The sequence below is a fragment of the Macaca fascicularis genome, chromosome 10 (assembly GCF_037993035.2).
Source record: "Macaca fascicularis isolate 582-1 chromosome 10, T2T-MFA8v1.1".
In the NCBI taxonomy this organism is placed as follows: domain Eukaryota; kingdom Metazoa; phylum Chordata; class Mammalia; order Primates; family Cercopithecidae; genus Macaca; species Macaca fascicularis.
In genome coordinates, this window is record NC_088384.1 from 21,934,542 (window position 1) to 21,959,644 (window position 25,103).

Sequence of the window (25,103 nt, forward strand, 5' to 3'; positions counted from 1 at the left end):
AGCTCAGCAGTCACTGGCAGATACACCCCATCCCTCCCTCAATCAGGCAGCATACCCAGTCTCCACGTGGCACCAAGCAGACCTCTTACGACAGTCTGGGAACAAGGAGTTTAGGAACACACCTTCCCTGCCTTCTGGAGTCTCACAGCCTGGTGACTCCAGGGAGGGGCAAGTTCAGCCTCCATGGAAGCTGACATCTCGCCTTTGGGAAGTTCACTCCTCTAGTTGGAGCGAGGCTGAGTGCTGGGCCCTCGTGGACAGAGGGCCTGGAGAAGTGGTCCAGGTGCATCTTCCTGGAAGGTTGCTGCAACTTCCCAGAGCTTGCTCGGGGCCTACTGGTTGCTTCTGCTTTGTGGGAGGGTAGGGTTCCGGCAGGCAGGCGTGTACCCCTCACTTGCCTTTGTCTCCCTGTCCCCACAGAGGAGAGGCGAGCCAGGGAGTGGCTGCTAGATGCTCCCGAGCTCCCCGAGGGCCATCTGGAGGACTGGCTGGAGAAGAGAGCCAAGCGGCTGAGCTCAGCCCCAAGCAGCAGGTACAGTTCCCCAGGGTTCCCTCCCCCTGTGCCCTCGGGGGCAACACCCCAGCCCGCCTGCCCCTTCCTGAGGCTCAGGAATCTCCATGAACTGCCCAGGCCCAGGGGCCAAATAAAGATGCCTCCACAGAGCTCTCCGAGGGGCCACGTTGGGTGCTCTCGGGGCCCCAGGCCCTGGCCAGAGACTGAAGGGTGTTTGAAGGAGCCTCTCCCAAGGCTGGGCTCCTGTTGGAGTCTGTGCTGGCTGGAGGGGAGGCAGGCGGCTGAGCTGATTTGGCTGCACGTCACCAAGTCCATTGCCAGAGGGAGGGGCCTGGGCTGTGGTCACCATGCACTACTACCCCTAGGGCCTTGCAGGAGGGAAAACAGGCTCACGAGAGGGGTATGACTTGCCCGAGGGCACACAGCTAGGAAAATGTAGAGCCAGGATTGTACAGGGTGTGATGACAAGGTCCTGGTCCCACTGTCTTTCTAAGGAAGGGGGTCTGGTGATGGCTCCAGCCCTCGGGACACTCACAAGTTAAAGGGGAGCTGCTGGGTCAGGGTCCTTGGGGTGTGTGCTTCGTGCTGTCCCTGGTCCTCCTCTTTGAGGGAAAGGACTCAGGTGATATTCACATCAGCAGAATGGGACACAGGGCAGGCAGGGGCATTGCGGCCAAAACCAAAGCCTGAGCTCCTGGGCTCTTCCTCCAGGGACTGAAGGGTAGAGGGGAGGAAAAGGGGATAAAGCTGCACCCAGGAGCCACGTATGACTTTGACACATTTTCCCATCCTGGCCACCTTACTTTCCGCATCTTGCAACGGGGCTTCAGACCTGACAACCTCTGTGGTGTGGCTTCGCAGGACGGTGGCCTGGCCTGGTCTGGGCCGAGGGGGCCTGGCCAGTCTGTGGGGTGAGGCCTTCCCTCGGGGCTCTGCCAGAAGGTGAAGGCCAAACTTCTTGCCTTCTCTGTGCCCCAGTGAAAGAGACTGTGAGGGTCTTTCTTTCTTTCTTTCTTTCTTTTTTTCTTTTTTTTTTTTTTGAGATGGAGTCTTGCTCTATTGCCCAGGCTGGAGTATAGTGGCATGATCTCAGCTCACTGCAACCTCTGCCTCCCGGGTTCAAGCGATTCTCCCGCCTCAGCCTCCCGAGTAGCTGGGATTACAGGCACCCACCATCATGCCCGACTGATTTTCGTATTTTTGTAGAGACAGGGTTTTACCATGTTGGCCAGGCTGGTCTTGAACTCCTGACCTCAGGTGATCCACCCACCTTGGCCTCCCGAAGTGCTGGGATTACAGGCATGAGCCACCACACCTGCCCCCACCTTTTTTTTTTTTTTTTTTTGAGATGGAGTCTTGCTCTGTCGCCCAGGCTGGAGTGCAGTGGCACGATCTCAGCTCACTGCAATCTCCGCCTCCTGGGTTCAAACATTTCTCACACCGCAGCCTCCCAAGTAGCTGGGAATACAGGTGCACACCACCATGCCCAGCTAATTTTTGTATTTTTAGTAGAGACGAAGTTTCTCCGTGTTGGCCAGGCTGGTCTCGAACTCCTGACCTCAGGTGATCCACCTGCCTCAGCCTCTCAAAGTGCTGGGATTACAGGCATGAGCCACCGCACCCGGCCAGTAAAGGTGTTTTAAAACTAACTTTCTCTTTTACTTTTATTTTAAATCTGTGTTCAGTTTTTGTCTCCCCACCTTAAAAGTATATATGATACACACATGACTCAAACGTTGGAGTGTGACATTCTCTCCTCCTGGTCCTATCTGAAGGGTCCTGTTTAAAGGGGTTCTATCCTGTCTTTGGGCATATGAGTACCTCCCTTGGGACTGGCTGCTATCCAGGGATCCACATCCTACACCCCAGACTCCTTCAGCCCATGTACAAGAGGTTTGGGCTGGTTGGAGGCTGCCAAGAAAGCTCTGGCCCTGTGCCGCTCCTTGGACAGGGCCCCCTGTGGGTCCCATCCTCACTCTGCCACCTGCTAACCGGGTTACGCCAGGCCCTCGCCTCCCTGCTCTGGCTCCATGGTGTCCTCCACCAGGAGCGAGTCACAGAGGCCTGGCTCTCTCTTGGGGCTGTGACAAGGTTTCATGGAGTGCCTGTGGCTGGAGTGAGCGCCAATGGGTGGGGTAGAGATGGGGTGTCCGAGAGTCCTTGCCTGGGTTCCAGACAGATGCATCCCTGTGCTGACACAAGGCACTGTGAATCTGAGACTCGGGGGACTAGGGGACAAGATGGGGAAACTGAGGCTGAATGACTAGCTCCAGTCACAGGTTGAAGTGGCAACCATATGAGAATTGAGTTTGGTGCTTATGGTGTTCCCAGTGTTTGGGGCATTCAGGGAGATTGGCACCCCCATTTTGCAGCTGAGGAATCTTAACCTCTCCAGGAGGTGGGGCCATCCTGATCACATGCACCCTGCTGCCCTTGGCCCTCACTTGAGAGAAAGCTATGTCCCTGCTCTGTGTCCGGACCCCAGACTGCCTCTGACATGAAGTTCAGGGCTGGCCCAGGGCTCCGTGCAGCTGTGGGTAGTGGCAGTGGCAACAGCAGGCTGCCCGGATGGCAGTGACTGTTTTGGAAATGGGCTCTGCAACTGGGGCCCACCTCGGCTCTAGGGGGTCTGAGCCCTGTGCTCTGGGCCATTCTCCCTCTGGCCACCCAGCCTGGCCCCTTCCAGGGGATCTGCCACCTGACTTCCTCCAGCCTCCTGAGGGCTTGGGGCCAAAATGAATTATTCTCTAGGCAGAGCAGGCCTGTCCAGCCTTGAGAAAAAGGGGCTGTGGGAAGGGAGGTGACCGTTTATTCCTGCTTTTGCCATTGCTGCCTTGGGCATCCATAACCGTCTCCGGGCAGGCTGGTGTCCTGAAGCCTCGCAGCCTTTCCCTGGGGCCCGGGCTTTGAGCCCCTCCGCTGCATCCACGCCCCCTACCCTCCTTGATGGGAGGGGGTGGATTCCAGTCCCAGCCCTCCGCGAGGCTACCTCACTTTCTTCCTGGCTCCCTCTCCAGCCTGGAGGCCGTGCTGCAGGAACAGCGTTCTTCCTCCGCCCTGGCTCTCTTGGGGGCTACAGCGGCCCCTCCCTGTCCCTCTGCTCCCACAGGGTATCCTCCACACAGCAGCCCTGATGCAGCCTGGCCCCACTTCCTCCACCTCTGCCTCCACAGGCCCATTTGCAGGGCTGGGGCTGGGGCGGGGGGACCCTCCCTGCTGCCTCCACAGCCGGTGGGATCGCATTCTCACCTCTTGCCTCTGGCCTGACTGTTGGTCCCACTGGACACTCGGCAGCTTCTTAGATGTGGCATCATTTGTGATTTGGGGGCATCTTGTGCATGCTATTTTCTTGCCTGAAACTGCCTCCCACCTCTCTGCCTGGCAGTCAGACTTGTCCTGGAAGCTCTAGCTGAGACTTCACCCCTCCCAGTCCCCGCTTCTCCCGCATGGCCTGGGCAGACTTGGGGGGCCCAGGACAGGTTGACTGCATGAATGAGCATTTAGGCTGCTTTCTGGGCTTTCCCCGGGTGTTAATGCTGCGAGCCTCGAGCCTCTTGCGGGGCCTGGTCTGGAAGCCTGGGGGCCCCCCTTTTCCTCTCAGGGTATCTGCTTCCTCCCCCAGGGTACAGGGCACAGAGGGCTGCCCACCCCACCTGGGGAAACCGAGACCTGCAGGCTCCAACCCCCGCTGGCTGAGCCGAGCCTCCCCAGTGAGCCAGGCCAGCCCTCCTTGTAAATGTGGGGAAGCAGAGGGTCCACGAAGCCCCAGCCTGGTGGCATTGCCCTTATCCCCCTCCGCAGACTGACCCTGAGGGAGCTGTCAAGAGCAGCGGCGGCCTCAGACACACAGACTAATCCCCCGGCGAGCCAGGCCTGGCCCTGCTGCCCACTGTTGGCTCTTCAGATTGTGACTCTATCCCTCTTAATCTCTCCTTTGCACCCCTCTCTGGGCGGGCGCTGCCATCCTGGCCCATCCTCCTCCCTCGACTCTATTTCCTCTGATTAGGACCGAGGCTGGGGAAATGCAAGAGAGTGGCTCCTGTCCTCACGCACAGGACAAACAGGTCACTAGAGAAGATACGAGCAGAGTTGTGCCAGACACGCACCTCAATGTCCCCAAGGCTTTGGCTCACGTGTCTGAAGCCCTGGCAATGTGCCAGTGTGTGTGGGCAGGCGCCGGGTATGCCTCTCTACTGGCGGGGCTTCAAGGCAGGCAGGGGCATGGGGCTGAGACTTGGACCCAGGAGGTCCCAGCTTCCCGGGAATCTGCCCCATTTTCCAGAGGAAGGGCTTGAGGCTCAGGGGAAGGGGCTCCCCAGGATCATACCCTCCCTGGGGGATCCCCACTGTCCCTGTGGCCCTGCAGGGAGTCCAGGCTTGGCTAGCAGCTGGGGCACTCCCTTCCAGCAACTGCGGAGCCTCCCCGCCTTCTCTGCGGCTGGTGGAGTTTATGAAATCTCCCCAGTGCCATAAATCATGTCAGGAGCTGCCTTCTGCGCTTTCTAGCAGGCAGTGAGCCACGAAGCAGGGGATGTCCCTGTCCTCTCACACCTGGGGGTCCTGGAGGCTGCACCCAGAGCTCCCCGGAGTCCTTGACTCTGCATGGCAGGTCTGGCCCAGAGAGGGGCAGGCTGGGTGGGTGCAGCAGGGGAAACTCCCAGGGCTCCTGACTCCGGCTCCCCACCTGCCCCTCGGAGGTCAGAGGCCTCTCCAAACCCCTCTCAGCAGGCCCAAGCCCTTCTCTGTCTGCAGAGGGCTGGCCACTGGGCCCCTGAACCTGCCAGGAGCTGCCAGGGCCTCACCTTGCCTAAAGGCTGGATGTTGGGGTGTGGGGGTGTGCCGGAGCAGAGGGAGCTGAAGTGGGAGGGCCATGCCTGCAACCGATGTGGGGCTAGCATTCCAGGCCCTCAGGCCTCATCCCGAGGGTGTCACTTGGTCACGTGATCGACTCCTTGCACCTCAGTTTCCTCATCTATAAAATGGGGTTTGCCTGAGGATTCTTAAGGTTTCTGTTGGTCATGGTGTGTGGCCCAGAATAGCGCCTGGTCAGTAAGATCTTTCAGCATTGCTGTTTTGTTGTTCCACAGTCACTGGGTGGCCTCCTGGCACCAGGCCTGGCCCTGCACATTGGGGTACAAATATACCCTACCCCTATCCCCTGGTATACATCCTCTGAGAACTCCAGTCCTATGCGGAAGACAGATGAGTTCCTGCCTGAATTTTGGCGGCAGCTGCATGGCACTCTGCTGTGGACGTGCCCATGTACTGAGTCCCCCACAGCTGGACATGAAGGCTATTCCCATTGTCTCACGGCTATTGCTGTAACTCAGTGGCTGCCCACAACCTCACTATTCCCTTGGGCTCAGTTCCCAGAGGTGAGGTTGCTGGCTCAAAAGGTCTGCATGTTTTCAAGGCTCTGCCTTCCAGAAAGGTTGTTTATAGGCAGCTGGGGTGTTGGGAGTTCAGAGTGCTCAAAGGTTCAAAGTACTTTGAAACCTGAGAAGGGCCCTGTGGCCCTGGAGATGCAGCCTGGGTGGGGCCCAAGGCCAGAAGAATCTGAGTGTGGGACAGAAGGAAGAATGGGGGCGACCCTCACTGGGCCTTGGCAGTGTGCGCCAGGCTGGGCATGGAGGATGCTTCTCCTAGGGCAAGTGCTTACATGGACCCTGAGTTCCAGGGGAGGTGGCTCGGGGTGGACGTTGAGGAGGAGGACAGTGAGTAGCATGAGAAATGAGGCTTTTTAAAAACATTTAGACAGTATTTTTTTCTGATTTCAAAGGCTTGCGTGCTTGTAAAACTTTTGAGAAGTATAAAGGAGTAAAAAAGTCACCCATAATGGCACCACTCAGATAGAACCACTGTTAACATTTTGCTGTGTCTTCCAGGATTTTTTTATGCATTTATATATTTTATATATTTTTAAACAAAAATAGTATCATGCTATATACATTATTTTATAAGCTGCTTTTTCTCCCTATCACACAGTATGTCTTTCCTCATCAGTGCATATAGGTCTGCCTGAATTCTGACACAGGCCGCATGGCATTCTCTGCTGTGGACGTGCATATGTATTGAATCAGTCCCCCACAGGTGGACACGAAGGTTATTCCCATTGTCCCATGGCTGTTCTCGTAGCTCAGTGTCTGCCCGCAACCCCGCTGTTTCCCTGGGCTCAGTTCCTGGAGGTGAGGTCGCTGGCTCAGAGGGTCTGCCTATTTTCGAGACTCTGCCTTCCAGAAAAGTCGTGCAGGCAGCTGACCCTCCCCACAGCCAGGGTGGTGAGGCAGGTGGGCCGACAGTGGCATAAGCCTGGGCTGTACCCCACTCTAATTCTCCCCCCTTCTCTCTCTCTCTCTAGGGCTGAACCCATCAGAACCACTGTCTTCCAGTACCCCGTGGGCTGGCCACCAGTCCAAGAGCTGCCCCCATCCCTGCGGGCACCCCCACCTGGGGGGTGGCCCCTGCAGCCCAGAGTCCAGTGGGGCTGAGCCCCTTGCCCCCGACTGACCCCCACGTGGTCACTTTTCTCATCAGTCACAAGCAGGAAGCCAAGCCCTGTTCCTGTGACGCCCCATGGAGGCTCTGAGACCATCTGTTGGCCTCACGGAGGCTCAGGACACGGCCGCAGCAAGGGTAGCCCTGGGTCTGCACCGGGCAGCTCCTGCCCACTCTCCTCCACCTGCCTCCTCCTCCTTATCAAGATGGGGCAGAAAACTTCCAGATGTTTATAAAGAAAGTCTGTCACCACAGCGGTCTGGCTGTGTTTCCCCACGCTGGGTGCTCTCAGCTCTGTTCTCTAGCCCCTGGCAGAGGTCGGGCAGGGCGGGAATGAGATGAGATTTTCCCCAGGTGACCCAGCTCACTCCCTTCTCCCTTGGGACCAGCACAGGTTCAGCACAGCCAGGCAGAGGGTGTGCCAGGGTGGCTGTCCCCGTGGCCCAGTAAGAAGTGGCTCTAGGCCCAAGGAGCCCAAGGGCTCCATCTGCCATCCCCGCCCTGAAAGAATCCACAGCCCCCATGTCTGCCCATGCTGAGCTGCTGCCCGAGTGTTTTGGATGGCACAGCTGGGGCATGGGAGCGGGGTCTCCAGCCTTGAGGGCGTAGAGAAGTGAGAGGACACAGGAGGGCAGGCCCTGGGCTGAGAGAGTGGCCTGGCGCAGCCTCTTGGCACTGACCGTGCGGGGCTATGCCAGTTTCTTGGCCCAGAAGGTAGTACAGGGGCCCTCCTCAGGTTCAGCCCTGGAGGAGCCCCCTGGCCGGAGGCTGCTCAGAGCCTTCAGGCCCCAGCTCTGCCTCCTTCCTCAGCTGGACTACAGTTCTAGGCTCTAGGCTGGGGTGGTGGACGATGTGGCCTTGGTGGCCGGGCCCCTGGTGGGAGGCCCAGAAGGTGGGGGGCTGCAGGACCACCTCCACTTCTGCCTTTCCTGAAAATCCCTGTAGAAGGAAGAACTGAGGCCAAGTCTCAAGCCCCTGAGCCTCGGGTTCCTCACCTATGAAATGGGCTGGCCCAGCAGATACATGGAAAAAGGGGGTCTGGGTTGGGGTCCAACAAGGGTCAGAGGAAGGGACCCAGGAGAAGACCAGGCCCTTCTCAGGCCATGCCAGGCAGCAGGGCCCAGGACACCCTGGCTTTCCACCCTCCCCAAGGAGAAGGCTTTCTGTCCCCTGTCCCCCCGCCCAGTGCCCTGGGCAAGCCTCAGGGACCAGGGCTGGGTTGGCTGTGTGGCCCCAGATAGGCTGCTGTCTCCAGGCACAGGGTGCCCCCTCCTGCCCAAGGGACCACAGCAGCGACTGGGTCCTGGGGGTTCTTGTGCAAATCCCTCCTTAATTTCCCAGGAGCCCCTGGATGGTAGGAAGAGTGAGTGCTCCTTATCGGCCAGGGTGGGGACAGGGTGGGGACAGGACACAGCCACCACCCGGCCCTCCACAGCCAGACCACAGCTCCAGGTGAGGCCTGCGGGTGGGTGGGGAGGGCTCGCCAGATAGCCAGGCCCTGAAGTACACGCAGATGGCGGCCCAGGGAGCCGGCCAAGGGAGGGGTCTGCAGGTGGCGGTGGGGTGGGGCGGGCCGCGGGCACCGCATGTGGTGGATGGGGCATCCAGGTGGCGTCTACTTCATGCCACTGCGCAGCACCTGGTTGGCCGCAATGAGCATGACACTGATGATGAAGGCGATGGCGAAGGCGCAGATGAGACTCTTGCGTACGCACGTCTGGCGGATCTGCTGGTTGGAGCAGGCTGTGGCCGCCCGCCGGGAGCACCAGGGAGACAGAAGGGGACATGGAAAAAATGGAATTAGGAGCTGCTTGCCCTTCGGTACATGGGCTCATCCCATGGGGTGCCCCAATGGGACAGAGGCTTGGGACAGGCAAGGCGGCCCCCAGTCCCCCTCTGCAGACACCCCCCCCCCACCGTGCATCCCCCTGGTCAAGACATCAAGCCCACCCGTGGGGTTCCAGGGCCAGTCACTCACTCTCCACGTCCACGGGGCACTCCTCGGCTGTGCCCAGGTGGCTCTCCTCCTCCGTCATGATGATGTTTTCTATGTCCTTCATGGACAGGTGCTCGCAGAAGGTGTCATAGAGCAGCCGCTTCAGCTCGTCCACCGTCAGCTTCTGCATGTCGCACTTGCAGAGGGGGAAAACACGGTGCTCTGACAGCCACCACAGCCCCCACCCAGCACCCCGTGGCCACACAGGCCCAGTGACAGGCCTCCAGATTCTGGGGGGCTGGAAAACACTAGCTCCATTCCCCCAGAGTCCTTGACCAACACCAGCCTTCCCAGGGAGCCTATGGCCCTCTGAGAGGTGAAATGTCCAGTGGACACAAGCCTGAAGTGGTCATCCCCCCTTTACAGTGCAGGCCCAGCCATTCACTGGCCGCAGAACAGCACTCCACAGTGTGCACAGCCCTGGGTCCCAACTAGCCAGGGCATACCTTCCAGAAGACAGTGTCAAAGTCAGTGCCATGGAACTTCTCTGGGATCCCTGACGTGGAGAGTTTGGGTCCCAGGAGGGTCACAAACTCCTCAAAGTCCACTTGACCGTCACCTGCAGGAGGCACAGGGCCAATCAATCAGTGGGTCGGGCCCAGGACCAGGCCCGCAGCCCAGGGCCCAAAGGACCTGGGATGGAGTCTTGATATACCTTGGGCCTACTGGGTGACCTTAGGCAGGTACCCACCTTCTCTGAGCCTTGAGTCAGTGTCAGGGGCATCTACCAAGTGCCAGGCTCTGGGCTGACGCTGAAGCCACCCAGTGTGATGAGGCCTTACAAGGGGAGGTGGAGGTAGACAGCAGATGGGCCGTGACTCTCCTATTTCACCCAGAACCCTCCATTGCTCCCAGCACCCTGCAGCCATCCTGGGGTGGGCCGTCCTCTACCATATAGACAGGAACTGAAGCTCAGAGTGGGGCAACCTGCCCAGGCTGTCACCTGGCCTCTGGATGGAGAACAGGAGAAGGGCCCAGGCATGATAAAGAGGGGTCTTGGCATCACCATTCCTTCTTATGAACTTTTCCTTAATAAAATGCCAGGTGGCAAACACAACTCATGTAGCGATTTTATCTCAGGTGGTGGGAACTGGAGTATTTATTGCACCCTTTTACTGCTCTGTACTTTAAAACTTGTCAACACAGAGTGAGAGGAGCCGTCTCTGAGCCCTGCATGTGGCTGGAATTGTCACTACCTCTCTGGCCTCAATTCTCCAGGCTGAGAAATGGGGCCAGACTGGGCTGCAACCTGCCACGGACTTTGAGGGTGGGAGTCAGGGGAGTGAGAGACCCAATTTGGATGCAGCCTCAGCAGCTCAGGCCCCAGCCCCAGTCCCTGCCCCACCTCCAGGGCCCAGGTGCCAGGTGGGGAAACCGAGGTGGGGGGGGTGCTCACCATCCATGTCCAGCCGCTGGATGATGACCTCCAGCTCCACCTCGTTGGGCATGTAACCCAGTGAGCGCATGGCTGTGCCCAGCTCCTGCTTGGAGATGAAGCCATTGCCATCACGGTCAAACACCTTGAAGGCCTCTCGGATCTCTGAGGAGAGAATGGAGCAGGCTGGGACTTCACCCCGGTCCCCAACAGACCCCCTTTCCAGACCCCCAGGATCACCAACCCCGCAGCCTGAGCATGGCTTTGAGAGCCCAACCCAGAGCCTGCAGATCTGGTGAGAGCATGGCCCGAGGGTACACAAGGGTGCAGTATTCTGGGACTTCTGAGCAGGCTGAGCAGGGCAGCAAAGCAGGGCTAAGGGTCCCCCAGCAGTGACTTATCGGAATCCGATTGTGCCAGGCTCTCACGGCCTCTGCTGGTGTGCTCACAACGACCCCATGTGGTGGGGACCACGTGCAGGGGAGGACGCTGGATCTCCTCGGCCCCGCTGACAGCTTCCCCGCCCGCTCCCACTCCTTCCATCCCCCCTCCCCCGCCATCCCCATCCCGCTGCGCCTCCTCCCCCAGGCTCAGATCCTTAACACCGGCCAACACTCGCTAATGGCAACCACGTGAGGCGGCACGCTCCAGACTAATGGGCTGACGGGCAGGCGGCACAGACCTGTTTGGTTCAGGGAAGACAGGGGGGGATGGAGGCCCCCCAGGTCCAGGCCAGATCAGACTGGGTGGGGGTCGCCCTCCACACTGTACGGAGTAGAAGACTGAGGCCTGGCAACCTCGGTGACTCAGGTGGTGAGCAATGCACTGTGCTGGGAGCCCGGGGAACAGGAACCCAACCTGTGACCTTGGGCCGGACTCAGTTTTACCCACAGTGAAACGGGCAGAATGATGGTGGGGACTCCCTGGCACACAGTTGAGAGGCTCCTCACCTGTCACCTTAGCTGTACTTCTGTCTCTTCTGTTTCTCTGTTTTTAAGGGTTGCTGTCCCTTAATCATCACAGCCCCAGCAGGGCCCTAAAGGGCATCTGCCTTTGGGGGTCGGGGGATGGGGCTCAAAGCGCTCTCTCCAGCTCCCTGGGGATCCCCTTGTTTGCTTGCCAGCCACCTGGCCTTTGCTTAAGCTGTTCCCCTGGGTGGGCTTTTAGCTTTCAGCAGGCAGAATCAAGATTCTTATGCGAGAGAGGGTGCGTATCTGTGTGTTTAAAAGTAGAGACATAGGCGAGGTGCCCATGCTGCAGACCAGAAACAGGCTGAGAGAGGCCGGGTGGCCGGCCCAGAGTCAGCGTGGGCTCGGAGCTGCTGCTGCTTGGGCTGGCCCAGGCCTTGCCTTCAGAGTCCATGGACCCTGAAACTGCTCACAGGACCTTGCACTTTGGAGTCATTCCCTAGTCTTGGGGGGACAGGGGAGCCTAGCCCAGCCTGTTGGTCTCACCACAGACTAGGGGCCATGGCCCAGAGAGGATGGCCACATGTCCCAGGCCACACGACAAGGTGGCTTGGACGGAGGCCCCACCCTTATCAGGCTCATCCCACCGGTGTCCATACCCAAGCCCTGAGGGTCAGACAGGCTCATGTGTGTGCACCAGGGTTGCCTGGGCCCCCAGACTTTCTGACTCTGGACTTGCCCTTCACTCACCCCCGCCAGGACCTGGGAATCTTGTCTCCTGACCAGTGGCCCTGGGGCCAGGGAAGCAGCTGGGCGGGGAGGTCTGTGCCAGGGCCACAGGGTTCTGCAAACCCTGGACTCTGGGAACTCCAGGTCAATTCCCACCTCGAGTTTTCCTGGGTCACCGAAGAGGTGGTGTGCTCCCCGTCACGGGAGATGTGTGAGCTGAGGCCTGACAGCCACGGGGGCTGCTGAGGGGACTCCAGTCCCTAGAGCCTCCAGGTGGAGCTGGAGGCATCTGCACACACATGCTTAGGTTTCCGGCCACTGCTGTTGGCCTCCTGGCCCGGCCGCATGTTCTGCCCATCCCAGGTGTCCTGAACTCCATCCAGGCTAGGGGCCCTCTCGGTCCTGTGGGCACCAGGACTGCTCCATCTCCAGTCCTTTGAACACGTGGCCTATTTTGCCTGAAGTGCTCTTCTCACTGTGGCAAACCCTGACACAACCCCAGTTCTCAGCTTGAACGGCACCATCTCCCTGGTGCCCTCCCTGTCCCCCACTGGCCAGCTCTGGCCCTCCTCTGGGACCCCACAGGCTCTGCTCTTGTCCCATCCTTACATGGGCCACGCTGGATTGTGCACTACGAGGGCCATGACAGCAGGCAGGGGCTGGTCTTGCTCATGGCTGTGTCCCTGTCCTGGAACGGGGCCTGCCTCTTCAAGCATAAACATTTGCTGAATGAATGATGAAATGAATGAATGAATGATGTGGGGAGCCCACCCATCTGGAGCACACAGAGTTCTCCGGCTCTTCTGAGCGGAAGTTCACATGCTGCTCGCTGTGGGCCGCTACTCAGAGCCCACCAACAGTCCTGGTTAGGGGACGCGTTTATTTCCACTCCCCAAGCAGCCAAGAAGCAGATGGGGAGGCTGAGGAGGCTGCTCAATCCCTTCTCCAGACCCAAAGGTCGCCATCCCCACCTGCCTGCGGACCACCCGTGGAAGAGGGGCATCAAGCTGAAGACGGGTGGGGGCCAGATGCTGGTGTGGGGAAGGAGGACCAGGGTCTGGCACTGCTGTTCTCTGCGTCGTCCTCCTCCTCCTCCTCCGTTTCCTCCTCTGCGGGGTCCAGCTTGGGAGATGTCTGGGTGGGATGGCAAAGTCCTGGACTCACAGTAGGAGCTGCAGTGGGAGCTGCCCCTCCCCTGCCTGCTGTGAGCTGAGCTCCAGGCCATCCCTCCTACACTTCGGGAGCTCCCGGAGCCCAGGGCTGCTTTGCTGGAGCCCCTGGGTTGCTTTGCTGGAGACCCTGAGAAAATGCACTCGGCCGAGGAGAGCGAGGGAAGGGCAGGTGAATATTGGGATGCACGGGCAGGCGATGAGCTCAGAGGCGGCTCTGCGGGCCCAGCAGCTGTTTCTCAGGCAAGGCTAACCTTCCCAGGCCACTGGGTAAATCCACACACTGCCACCTCCCCACGCATGAATCTCTTCAACACCCCTCCTTGGCGCATCCAACACACCACAAAGTCTCACCTCGGTGCCTCTGCCTGTACTGGGAACCCTGCCCCAGCCCAGCCCCAGCCCCAACCGACTCCCACCCACCCACAAAGGCCAGGTTCAGGTACCACCTTCCCGGACAGGGAGGCAGCCTGAAGCAGCAGAGACAGAGGGTCAAGTCCCAGCCCTCCTACATCCTGGCGGGGTGACCTTGGGCACGTATTTGCTCACCTGTACAATGGGGCTGCTGGGATGATTAAGCAAGAAAATCAAGCATGTGTCTGGCTGGTCCTGGCTCAGAGATGGATGCTATAAATCAGAACGTCCCAGATAGCAGAGCCAGAAGAAGAGGGAGGACTGAGTGAGCTTGGGACGCCAGGCCGCCCTTCCTGTTGGCGGTTGCCAGGACCAGAGGCGTGGGCTTGGATTCTGGCTCTCCTGCTTAGCTGCCCAGTGGCCTGGGCAAGTCACATCCCTCTCTAAGCCTCGGGTGTCTCATCTGTGAGATGGGGAGCAACTCTGGCACTATCACCGAAGCACAGACTCTGCTGGGGGCTCCCTGAGTGGGGCGGGTGTCGCAATTTCCTGCCACCGTTGTGCCATCAGCACCCCACAGCTGGGTGCATTTCTCCGAAAGCCTTGCTCCCTTCCCGTCCCGTGGGGCCAAGGGAAGCCCACCGGGCTCCATCTTGGCATGGAGATGCTGGTCCGGGAATAGGCTGGCAGGGCGACCAGCTTTCCAGGCTGACCTGTCCCCTACCTGCCACCTCCAGCCTGACACCCCCCAATCTCCTTCCCAACCTGTGGAGCTTCATCACAGCCCAAGTCCCCAGCAGACTCCAAGGGACATCCACACTCCATCAGGGAGCCGGAGTCCAGAGGACGGGCACTGGTTGGAGGTCACTGAAGAGGGTAGTGTCCATCCTCCGCAGCGGCTGCTACTCTCCGCGGCACTGGCCCCATGCCCCACCACTCTGGCCTGCCTGAGCTTTTGGCTGTGCAGAGGCGGCTGCTGGGCTTGCAGGGCAGAGAGGTAGGAAAGGGGACTCCCCAGCCTCCCCTGCCCTAAAGGCCCCCATTCGGCCACTCTCAATGAAGGCTCCACTCACTGACTGGGCAGGCCAAGTGTCAGCCCCAGAGCCCTGCCCTGGGGACTGTCTGCCTGGAGGTCTGACTCCTTCCTCCTCTCTTCGGCCAGAAAGGCCTAGGACTTGCAGCCACCCCATTCCCACCCTCAGGTACTCAGTCCGCTGATGATGCTGGGACCAGCCTCAGTGTTCCCGGAGGACTCCACTGTGTGTGCATGTTGGAAAAGGTGTGTGTCCCAGCCATGGTGGGCACACAGAGGTGATCTAGGAGAGCCTGTGCCTCTCCCTCATAGGGCCTGGGTGGGCCTCAGGCCAGCTCTGCACAACCACGTTCCTACCCTGCCAACTGCCCTCCATGCCTCCCCAGGGCCACAGGTCCCCAGGCACCTTTTCCAGACCTTCAGGGCCTTTTCCACCCAGACCTCCCTGCCAGCCTGCCCTTCTGGCCCAGCCTCCTGCACACCCTCATGGGCCTGGGCCCTGCACGCTGCAGCCTCTTACCCCTGCAGGACCTCCCCTCATGTTGCAGCTGGGTCGCTGAGCCCCTGGGCTAGGTACTTTCACTGCATGCTCCGTCACCAGCCCCCCTTCTATAGGTGGGGAAACCAAGGCTCAGAGAGGTGAGCGATTGCCCAAGGTCACTCCATGAGCTGAAGGTGCAGAGACTCAAACCCAGCGCCGCCTGGCTGGGAAGCCCTCATCTTAACTCTGTGCTTCCCACCTCCCTGGCTGGTCCTCCTTTCCGCTCAGACTGACCGCCCCCTGGATTTCTGCGGCAGGCACGTACTGTCTGCAGCGTTTCATCCCGGGCTGCCCAGCTCCCTCTTCCTGGCACATGTGGCTCCTCCGCTGATGGCGTCCTCCCAGCAAAGGGCCTGGGTCTCGCCCAGACTGCCCTGGGGCAGGAGCACTCATGAGGCCCTGCAGAGGGCAGAGGGGGATCCGTGCCAGGAACGGCCAGCCCTGGCATTCAAGGACTGCTGAAAGGGACCTGGGGCCGGCAGAGGGCTTTTAGGGCACCTGCAGCCAAGAAGGGGGCTGGTCATGGAAAACTTCTTGCCTTCATCTGTAGCTGCCCACTGGCCCAGAGATGAGCTGGGACCACCCAGGCATCTGTCTACTCCACGACCCCACCTGCCCATCCCAGGGAGGGCCCTGCCCTTCAGATGCCCCCTGAGTCAGGGCCCCTCAGCTCCCCAGGGCCCAGGAGAAGGGGACAGGAGTGAAGCAGGGAGGGCACTTGTTGTGGCTGGTGACTAACGCTGCTGGGCTCCTGCCAGCACACCATGTCATTGGTTGGGGAGCCTACGGCCTTGCCCTTGCGCTGCCCACCCTGCAGCCCCTCGCCCCTGCAGCCAGCCTCTCAGCCTCTCCCCTTCCTCAGGGAGTGTACTCCAGGACTGGAGATCAGGAGAGGAGGGACCCAGCAAAGCCTGGAGTCGGGGTGCCAGGGTCCTGGTGGGGGTGCTGGGAGCAAGGGGAGGGAGTGAAGTGGAAGCTGCCTGGGGTCTGGGAGACATGGTGACTCCTGCCTGGATGGCCAGGAGGAATGGATGGACGAGGACCTCTGGAGGGAAAAACCGGCAGGAGATTTGAGGTGGCCCGGGGCTGGAGGGGACAAAGGTGGGGAAGAGAAGGCCTATGCTCCATCTCCTGATCTTTCGCCCCCCATCGTACCCCTCCTTTCCCCAGGCTCTGAAGGAGGCTCTGGCCCTGGGTCTTAGGGATGAATGGTGAGGTCATGTCAGGGGGCCCCAATCATCCATCTGTCCTGTCCGCATCAGACCCCAGACCCTGTCTCCACAGCTCTCCCAGCATCTGAGGGTTTGCGGGGGCAGCTGGTGAGGAGCCTGTGGCTCATGCCTGTGGTGCAGTGAGCGTGGCAGAGGCTGCCTTCTCTCTCTGGATCTTCCCCCGACCCAATCTGACTCCTCTAAGATCTGCCCTCACCTGGGCCTGGGTTGAAGACGGACCTCCCTCCATGGCTTCTCCTGGGCTCCCACCATCCTCCCTGACTGTGCTGGTCTCCGCAGCACCCTCCCAGGCCCTAATGAGCCTCCAGATCTCAGAGACCCCTGGATCCAAGGTACCCCAAGAGGCCCATCCTCTGGGTGAGCTCAGCCCCTTGGCAACAGCAGACAAGCAGATCCCAGGAGGCCATGACCCCCATCAGCCCAGATCCCCCACTCCACTCCATATGGGGGCTCCAGGAGGTCTGGGGGGAGGGGAAACCTGAGCACCTCCCCCAGCCCAGCAGGGAAGGAGCTGGGCAGGCCCCAGGGGTCTCACTGCTCCTCAGGACACACTGTCCCGGACCCCTGCCCCTGCCCTCTACTCTGACCTAACCCAGCCAGCGGCCGGCCATCCTTCTGCGTGTCTGAGAGGCAAGGAGAACGGGGTGGGGGCAGGTTTGGGTCCTGGCCTCTCTAGCTTTCCCTTCCAGGCTTGGCTATCGCGACTGAGCCGCCCAATCCGGCCACTTGTTGTCGCCACCGCCTCCCGGGCCGCCTTCCCGGCGCGCCGGGCTAGGGGTCCCCGCAGGGCTGCAGGGAAGCGGCTACGGTCGCAGGTGGGGACGGGGGCGGCCCGGCAGCGGGCAAGAGCAGGGCAGTCGCCCTCTCCCCTTCTTCTGCTGCCCGAGCAGATTGAATTTTTAAAGCGACACGAGCGGAATGTCAATGTGAGCAGAGAGCCGCGGGCGGGCGCCGCGGAGGGGATCAGGATGCGGGTGCTCCGGCCGGGCCGGCGCTGGGGGCTCAGCGCGTACCCCAGCCCCAGTCTGCCGCGTTGCCGCACCGTCACCGCGGACTGCGCGGCCCCGTGACCCCGCTGCGGGGCCCGGCAAGTTTCCGCAGCGCGGGGGGCCACGCGGGCAGGGTCTGGGCCGCCCTCCGCCTGGGCGACCCCCACAGCGGCGCCTTGGAGTGCGGACCGGTCCTGCCGCCGCGCGCAGCTGCTCGCTGGGGCGCCCACCTGGCAGCCGGCACCTGCGGACCGCCCCCCGCCCCCGCGCCCCTGGCCGGCGCTTCACCTGGGCGCACAGGTAGGAGGGCCGGCGGGGCGGGGGTCCCGGCGGACACTCACCCTCCAGCTCGTCCTCCGGGATGTCCACCGGGCGCTGCTCCGACAGCAGGTTGGGCACGGTGTAGATGCCCCGGTACATCAACGCCGCCGTCACCGGGTGGAACGGCATCTTGGAGGCTCCGCGCCCGCCCGCCCGCCGCAAACTTTGAGGCCGGGGCTCATGGGCCGGTGGCGGCCCCGGGGGCGGCTGGAGCGGGCGGGGCGCGCGGCTGCGGAGGGCGGCGGCGGCAGCGGCGAGGCGGGGGGCGCCCCTCCGGGGGCCTAGCGCCCCCGCGCCCCGGGCCGCCAGGCCATGCCGCCCGCTCCCTTGTCGGGCTCCCAGCCGGGGCCCCGCAGGGGCGGCGTGGGCGGCGCCGCTCTGGCCTTTCCGAGAGCTCCGGCTGCCGTCCGCGGTGCCCGCCGCGCCCGCTTCTCGGTGCCCCGCGCGCTCCGCGCTGCTCGCCGCCCGCTCGTCCGCTCGCCGGCGCGGCCGCCACCGGCCCGGCGCTCAGGCTCTAGGCGCTTCTCCGCTCGCTTGCTCGCTCGCTCTGTGCCGCGCTGGCTGCGCTCCCCGCCTCCCCCGCCAGCCGCCCGCCCGCCCCCTCCGCGCTCCCCACCCCCAGCCCGCCCCTTCCCGCCGCCGGCCCCTGAGCGGCCGCCCCAAACCTGCCAGGGGCTCCCTCTCCCCTTCGGCCCCGATTCCCCTTTCCCACTAGGGCTCCCCTCTGATCACTGGCCCCCCTCACCCTAAGTCTGCAGCCACTAGGACCAGGGAGGGGTTGGGTTGCGGGGGTCCTCCTTCCTGCCCCTTGGCTCACCTCCCCCCATCCACGCACCAGGAGCAGAGAGCCGGGAACTAAGAACAGGAGACCCAGAGAGGTGATACCGGCCCCAAGCACCTGGGTCCTCAAGAAGAATCACCGTTTCCGTGCCAGGAGGCTCTAAGGTGGGGAAACTGAGGCTGAGAAGGACGTTGACCAAGGTCACAGGGCAGGGACAGCAGGTAAGAGCTGGGTACACGTCTGGGGTAGACTTCCTGCCCTGCCTATGACTGACACTCTGCCGCTGACCTTGCTCCCCACAATGGGGCCCCAGTCCTGGACCCTTCCCAAGCCCCTACCTTTCAGCTTGCAGAAGAGAAGCCAAAGTGTCTCATGGCCCCCAGGGCAGTTCGGGACAGTGACATGGCCCGGTGCCTGTGGGGTGTGGTGTGAGGGCCTGCCAGTTCACATGGCTGCAGGTCAAACCTAATGTATGTGCAGGGCTTCCCCAGGCCCCAGGGCACGTGGGCACCCCAGAGCTGGGGTGGGGGCAGGTGTTTGAGGGAGCAGCCTGCGTGTGCATATGTCTGCTATCCATGAGGGCGTGTGTGTGCCACTGGGCACGTGCACAGGTGTCTGTGACTCCATATGCAGATGGACAAATGTCGGGAGCGTGTGGCCACCTGTGTGTGGAAAGGTTGTACGCCGGCAGGCCCGGGGAGGTGTGCAGGCCCTGGGGCTGGGAGTGGTGTGGGCATATGGTGCACAGATGTGCATGGGAGGAGGTGACCTTCTGGCCTGGCTGTGGCCCCATCTCTGGGTGCTCCCCTGAATCCCCCTATTGGGACCACCTCCCTGCCCCCTTTGGCCCAATCAGCTAAAGGTCCCAGCAGGAATGCTGATTGCATAGCCCTACCCAGCCCTGCCCTGCCCTTCCCAAGCTAATTACACTTTTCTGCTTGTTTCTGTTTTTGTTACTGATTAATAACAGCCTTGTCTCAGGGTCTGGGGAGAAGGGGCTCAGTGAGAGATGCTAGCCCCAGCCAATTAGGGTTGGCCCAGCCTGGGCCCAGCACTTCCTGGGCCCTGCTCTGGAGGGAGCTCCTAGAAACATCTGTAACCTGCAGAGGAGCCAGGAAGGACCCCAACTGTCTGTCCGTCTCCCCAGGCCTCTCCAGGCTAGCTGGCTGCCCACTGGGATGGGGGGCTGGAGGTGAGAGCAGCCCCAGAAAAGCTCCCACCCCACTCCAAACTCTGCTTGCCCACCTGTCCCATATTCTGAACTTCCGCTGCTACAGCTGAATGCCTTTAGCTTCCCCAGTGTATTTGATGGAGCAGAGACTTGAGGAAGAAAGAACCCAGCACCAACAGCCAGGCAGATTGGGGCTTCTGCATCCACCATCTCCTCACTGTGGGACTACGGTCATGTCCCTTAACCTGCCATGGCCTCAGTTTCCCTGCCTGTGAAGTTAAGGTGGCAGTGCGGCATCCCAGGCAGTGGTGAGGATGAAGTGACATAATGTAGGAAAGGTGCCAGGCAGCACCTCCCTGAAACTCTTGGGAGTTTCCTATTGCATGACCATCACTCCCAAGGAATAAGAATTAATAATAATTATAGCTTTGAGAATTGATTGAGAGAGTGAGGCACAGCAGCAGCTCAGTCGTTCCACGTTTACTAAATGTCCAGGCTGTGCCGGCCCAGGTCTGTCAGTTCTAAATCAGAACCCCTGGGTCAAGGGAGGGTGGGCTAGAGCCTGCTGAGAGGTTGGCAGGAAACCAGCTCCCAGTGACTCCCTGGGAGGCTGCTGCAGAGTGTGTTGGTACTCGCCCTGTGAAGGGGAAGCTCCTGGCCTTGCTGTCCAGGTGGATTTTTTTTTTTTTTTTTGAAGCGGAGTCTTGCTCTGTTGCCCAGGCTGGATTGCACTGCAACCTCCGTCTCCCAGGTTCAAACAATTCTCATGCCTCAGCCTCCTGAGGAGCTGGGACTACAGGCACATGCTATCACGCCCAGCTAATTTTTGTTTTTTTGTTTTTTTGAGATGGAATCTCGCTCTGTTGCCCAGGCTGGAGTGCAGTGGCCAGATCTCAGCTCACTGCAAACTCCGCCTCCCAGGTTTACGCCATTCTCCTGCCTCAGCCTCCCAAGTAGCTGGGACTACAGGCGCCCGCCACCTCGCCCAGCTAGTTTTTTGTATTTTTTAGTAGAGACGGGGTTTCACCGTGTTAGCCAGGATGGTCTCGATCTCCTGACCTCGTGATCCACCCATTTTGGCCTCCCAAAGTGCTGGGATCGCAGGCTTGAGCCACCGCGCCAGGCCAATTTTTGTATTTTTCATAGAGAACATGTTGGCCAGGCTGGTCTCAAACTCCTGATCTCAAGTGATCCACCCGCCTTGGCCTCCTAAAGTGCTGGGATTACAAGCGTGGCCCATGGTGGCTTTTTTTTTTTCAAGTCAAGGGAATTCCAGGGATCAGGAGGAGGGTGGGCAAAAGCTCAGAAGTGTGAGAGGACCTCTCTTAGCTCTGAAGGGCAGGTCTAGGTCTGGGTTCTCCAGACCCATGCTTGGCACAGGACTGGGATGGGCTAAGGTGGCTGGGGCTGGATGAACATCTGTCAAATGAATGAATGAGAGAATTAATGAATGAATGACTGCCCGCTCAGCCCCCGCCCTTCGGCATTGCAGCCCCGTCCTCTCCTCTGTGCGTCATGGGGTAGCAGATGGCATGATCACAGGGTGTGAATTATGTCTGTCGCTCCCCCATCTGGGGAAGGTGCTGCTGCCATCACACTGCACTCCCTGGGTGCCCACCGGGAGATGCCTGGGCCTCAGGTCCTCCCCAGAGGGGTTCTCCACAGGCCTTGCTGACTAATCATTGGCTCAGGGGGCTGGAGACACTGGGAGAGGTGACTCGCTGAAACCTGTGATTCCGGGGATGGGGTTCCCCGAGTGGGGAGGAGACAAGGGGAGAGAGGTGGGAACTACCCTGTCCAGAGGCCAGACTCTTCCCCCCTGAGACTGGAGCCCACTCCTTTCAAGAGCAGCATAATCCCTGCCCCCCTGGCCAGAGACTTCTTGTCTGAGGCCAGCATCCGCTTGCCACATTCAGCACCAGGGAGAGCTCCCGGCAGAGCCTAGGGCCCAGTGTGCAGCTGTGAAGGGACCCACCAGTGCCGGCCAAGGCTATCAATGAACCCACTGTCCAGACAAGGAAATCAAAGTGAAGAGAGTGTAAGCATCAAGTTCAAGGTCATGCTGGAACCAATAACTGCAGCCCTACCCAAGCCAGGGCTCCTGCTGGGGGAGAAGGTACTGGAGGAGGGGAGGTAGTGGTGGTAGGGAGGGGGTGTCCCGGGAGGCCAGAGGCTATGGCCTCTGCTCCTTGGCTGAGGAACAATATTGTTCCAAGAACCCACTGGGGACAGTGTCTGGAGGTGAATAAAATATTCATTGTCCGGGCAAACTCCCGAAGTCGACTAATGAATAATGGAATTTATAGACTCGAAGATGCAGACCGAGCTGAGAGGGGGTGCAGGCCAGAACCCAGAGGCCCCAACTGCTGAGATCCCTGCTCTTCTCTGGCCACCTCCTTCTGAACTCACATGCCCGGCTCCTGAAGGTGACAGGAGCGGAAAGGACAACAGGGAAGAGTCCATGTGAGGGAAACAGAGTGAAGGGGACAGACCCTTGAATTTGTTGCTATTTGGGGGAAGGAACTTAGTGATGGGAAAAGAGCACTGGACTCAGAGTCCAGTGTGGCTGGGATGAAGCCTGACCCCTGCTACCAGCTCTATGCCTTGAGTGTAGCCCCTGCCCTGGCCTCAGTTTGCGTCCCTGTACAATGGAGTTGCTGCCACCACACAGCTTGCTGCAGGGATCTGCTGAGGTGACAGTGCCTGGTGCTGCTGTCTGAGACTGGACCTTCTGAGCCTCCCTCTCAGGCTAAGGGCCCAGCTGCGGAGGGTGAAGCTATGGAGGGACCTAGGAGAGCTGGCCAAGGCTATCAATGAACCCATTGTCCAGACAAGGAAATCAAAGTGGAGAGGGTGTAAGCATCAAGTTCAAGGTCATGCCAGGACAGTCTCCCCTGGCTGCACTGGGTTCAGCTGGAAGGGAGGGGAGACATGTTCTCCAGAGGAAAGAAGCTCCCAGCCTCAGGGCAGGGATGATGTCAATAACTGCAAAATCCTGGCTCGCCCTGCCACACATTCAAGTCCGTGGCCCTGCATCCCCCCGAAAGGTTCTGCTTCCGTTGGTCTGGGCTGGGAGCAGAACTTTGCAGGAGTATTCTTCTAAAGCTCCTCTACATGCTTCCAGGGTACAGCCAGGGTTAGAACCAATGCTCCAGAGGGAAACTGAGTCTGGATAGGGGTGAGAGGAACCTGGGGATGTCCCGCTTAGGAAATCACAGAGATCCTGTCCCTTGTGTCCTCTGGGCCTCCATCTATGCCCAGTGCCTGGCCAGGCTGCTGACTGGGAGGCTGCCCCAGGGATCAGAACCTTCACAGATGGGAGGGGGACCATGGGTACTGCAGGCCTAGCCCTTGCTGCCGGCCCACTTCCTGAGTGACAGCTGTGGCAGCTGGCGGGAGACAAGGCGAGAGGCAGCTCCTAATTGCTCTGGGCTCCCAGATCCCTGCCTCAGTCTGTTGCCTCTGATGAGACCAACTTGCCTGGGGCGGCTGCTGCCTGAGAAGAGGCCCCAGCTCCCGTCGGCCCGGGCATTAGCCTAAGGTGATAGGTGGAAGAAAGTCACCTCTCCTTGCCAGGTCCTGGAGCAGAACGAAGCTGGGACCCTGTAGTCCCCCAGGGCCCTGTCCCCCTCCTCTCTGCATCTCTCTGTGTCACATAAAGGGTTTGTGCATAAGCTTCCACTTCAACCAGGAGCTGCGCAGGTGTTGAAATAGACTTCAGGAGTTTGCGGGTAAATTAATATTTTATTCACCTCCAGACACTGTCCCCAGCAGGTTCTTGGAACAACATTGTTCCTTAGCAAGGAGCAGAGGCCATAGATTCTGCCCTCCCTGAATACCCACTTCCCACCACAGGTAATTCCCCTCCTCCTTCTCTCCTAGCAGGACCGGCAGCTCCAGTAGGGCTGTGATCAACGGTCCCACGATGACCTTGAACTTGGTGCTATGTTACACCCTCTCCACTTTGATTTCCTCTTCTGGACAATGGGTTCATTAAAATATACAGGTGCTGCCAGGTCAGCTCTGTGGCCTCGCCGGGCACACCTTGTCCTGCTAGGGGGCACAGGCATGGCTTCATTAAAGGGTTTATCAACCCCTGGGCAAGTCATTGGAGCTCTGAGTTTTGGTGCCTCACCTGGGAATAAGGGCACCTGTTTCTCAGGATGAGTAAGGGATGAGAGACGCTGAGCCCAGGGCCCAGGACAGCACAAATATTCTGGCGTCAGCTGGCAATGTCATGGACCAGGAGCCTTTAGCACACCTGCCTTGGGCTGAGTGTTCACGCTGTGGCTGCCTCCCCATCTTTGGCTGACTGGACCCTTCCTGCTGCCCTGCCCTGCCCTGCCCCTGTCCCTCTCTCTTTGTGGAAGTACTTCTAGAGCAGGAATGGAGAGCAGGAGACTGAACATCTTGAATTCTTTCCCAAGAGGACCAAATGATTGATCTGGCTTCAGTTATCCAGTCCAACCCTGCCCCTTCCCTGTGCATGACCTGCTGTCTTTGCCTGCCACCATGTGGCCTGGGTGCAGCCTGTTTGCACACCTCCAGAGACAGGGAGCTCACCCCTCTGAAGTCAAAGGCTAGTATTCATCGAGTCCCTGGGCTTGACCTTTTTGCTCCAATATATTTCCCGTTTTGAGATAAAACACTGGGGGCCCCTACAGGGGCACCTGCTCATCAACTGGGAGAAGGACAATACTAACCTGTGACACCGCATCGGAGTGGAACCTCTCTCCACACTGGGGGACACCCTGTGAGGTTGGCACCCTGAGCCTGCGGCAGCTAGAGGAGCAGAGGAAGGAGAACAGGGGACGTGGGGCCAGGCCTTCAGATAGCACCCCTATCCCTTGTCTCAGGGCTCAGCTGCTGAGAGGAGCCCGACACTGAGACTAGATGTGTTTTGTCCCCAGGGAACATGAGGGAGGCCCAGACTGGAGGCACTGCCACCAGCGGATCTACAGGGAACTGGGCTCTAATCCTGTGGAGTCCCTGATGTTGGGGACTGGACTGGAGTGGGGTATGAGGGCCCTGATGGATGAAGGGACTAAGCTAGGCCCACAGCCCTGGCTGGCCCCCCACCCAAGGGTCCGAGGATGGGCTTTGAGGCCTGCAGTGCCCCATTTGTGTCGAGTCTAAGTGATGATAAAATCGACAGCAGTTTAATTGGTAATTTTAGTCCTGGACAGAGCAGTAACAGCGTTACTAATTGGATCGTTAGAGATTTGTGCTTTATGGCTGTGTAATTAGAGGAGCTGCAGGGGTCCGGGTGAGCTGAGGGGCTATGCAGGGCCAAGGGCAGGGAACAGGGGCGGGGCCCCTTCCCGGGCTACAACTGGGTCATTGCTAAGACCTCCTGCTCTCCTGCTACTCCTGGGGCAGCTGGGTGAGGGGGGCCTGGCCAGGGGTCTACACACCACTCCTCCTAGACTCAGGGTCCCATCAGGTCAGGAGGAAGAGGGCCATGAGCGCATTTCACACAGGGACTCCAGAGCTCA

At 60.1% G+C, this 25,103-nt stretch overlaps 2 protein-coding genes across 4 annotated transcripts in view; one reads left to right on the top strand and one right to left on the bottom strand.

Annotated features, from left to right (window-relative positions):
• ZMAT5 (zinc finger matrin-type 5) overlaps nt 1–7,263 on the top strand; it is a 31,122-nt gene extending 23,859 nt beyond the window's left edge. For all 3 annotated transcript variants that reach the window (XM_045363842.3, XM_045363840.3, XM_065522299.2), the window contains exons 5-6: nt 421–532; nt 6,873–7,263. In XM_045363842.3, coding sequence (XP_045219777.1) covers nt 421–532; nt 6,873–7,002 — 242 coding nt within the window. In that variant the 3' untranslated portion in view covers nt 7,003–7,263. The remainder of the gene's footprint in view (nt 1–420; nt 533–6,872) is intronic.
• CABP7 (calcium binding protein 7) lies at nt 6,382–18,207 on the bottom strand. Its single transcript, XM_005567649.4, has 5 exons — nt 17,677–18,207; nt 10,402–10,545; nt 9,452–9,564; nt 8,988–9,141; nt 6,382–8,752 (listed from the first exon to the last, which is right to left on the bottom strand). Exons 1-5 carry the CDS (start codon nt 17,783–17,785, stop codon nt 8,625–8,627), a joined length of 648 nt encoding a protein of 215 aa, XP_005567706.1. The 5' UTR covers nt 17,786–18,207; the 3' UTR covers nt 6,382–8,624.
• Nucleotides 18,208–25,103: the final 6,896 nt, after the last annotated feature.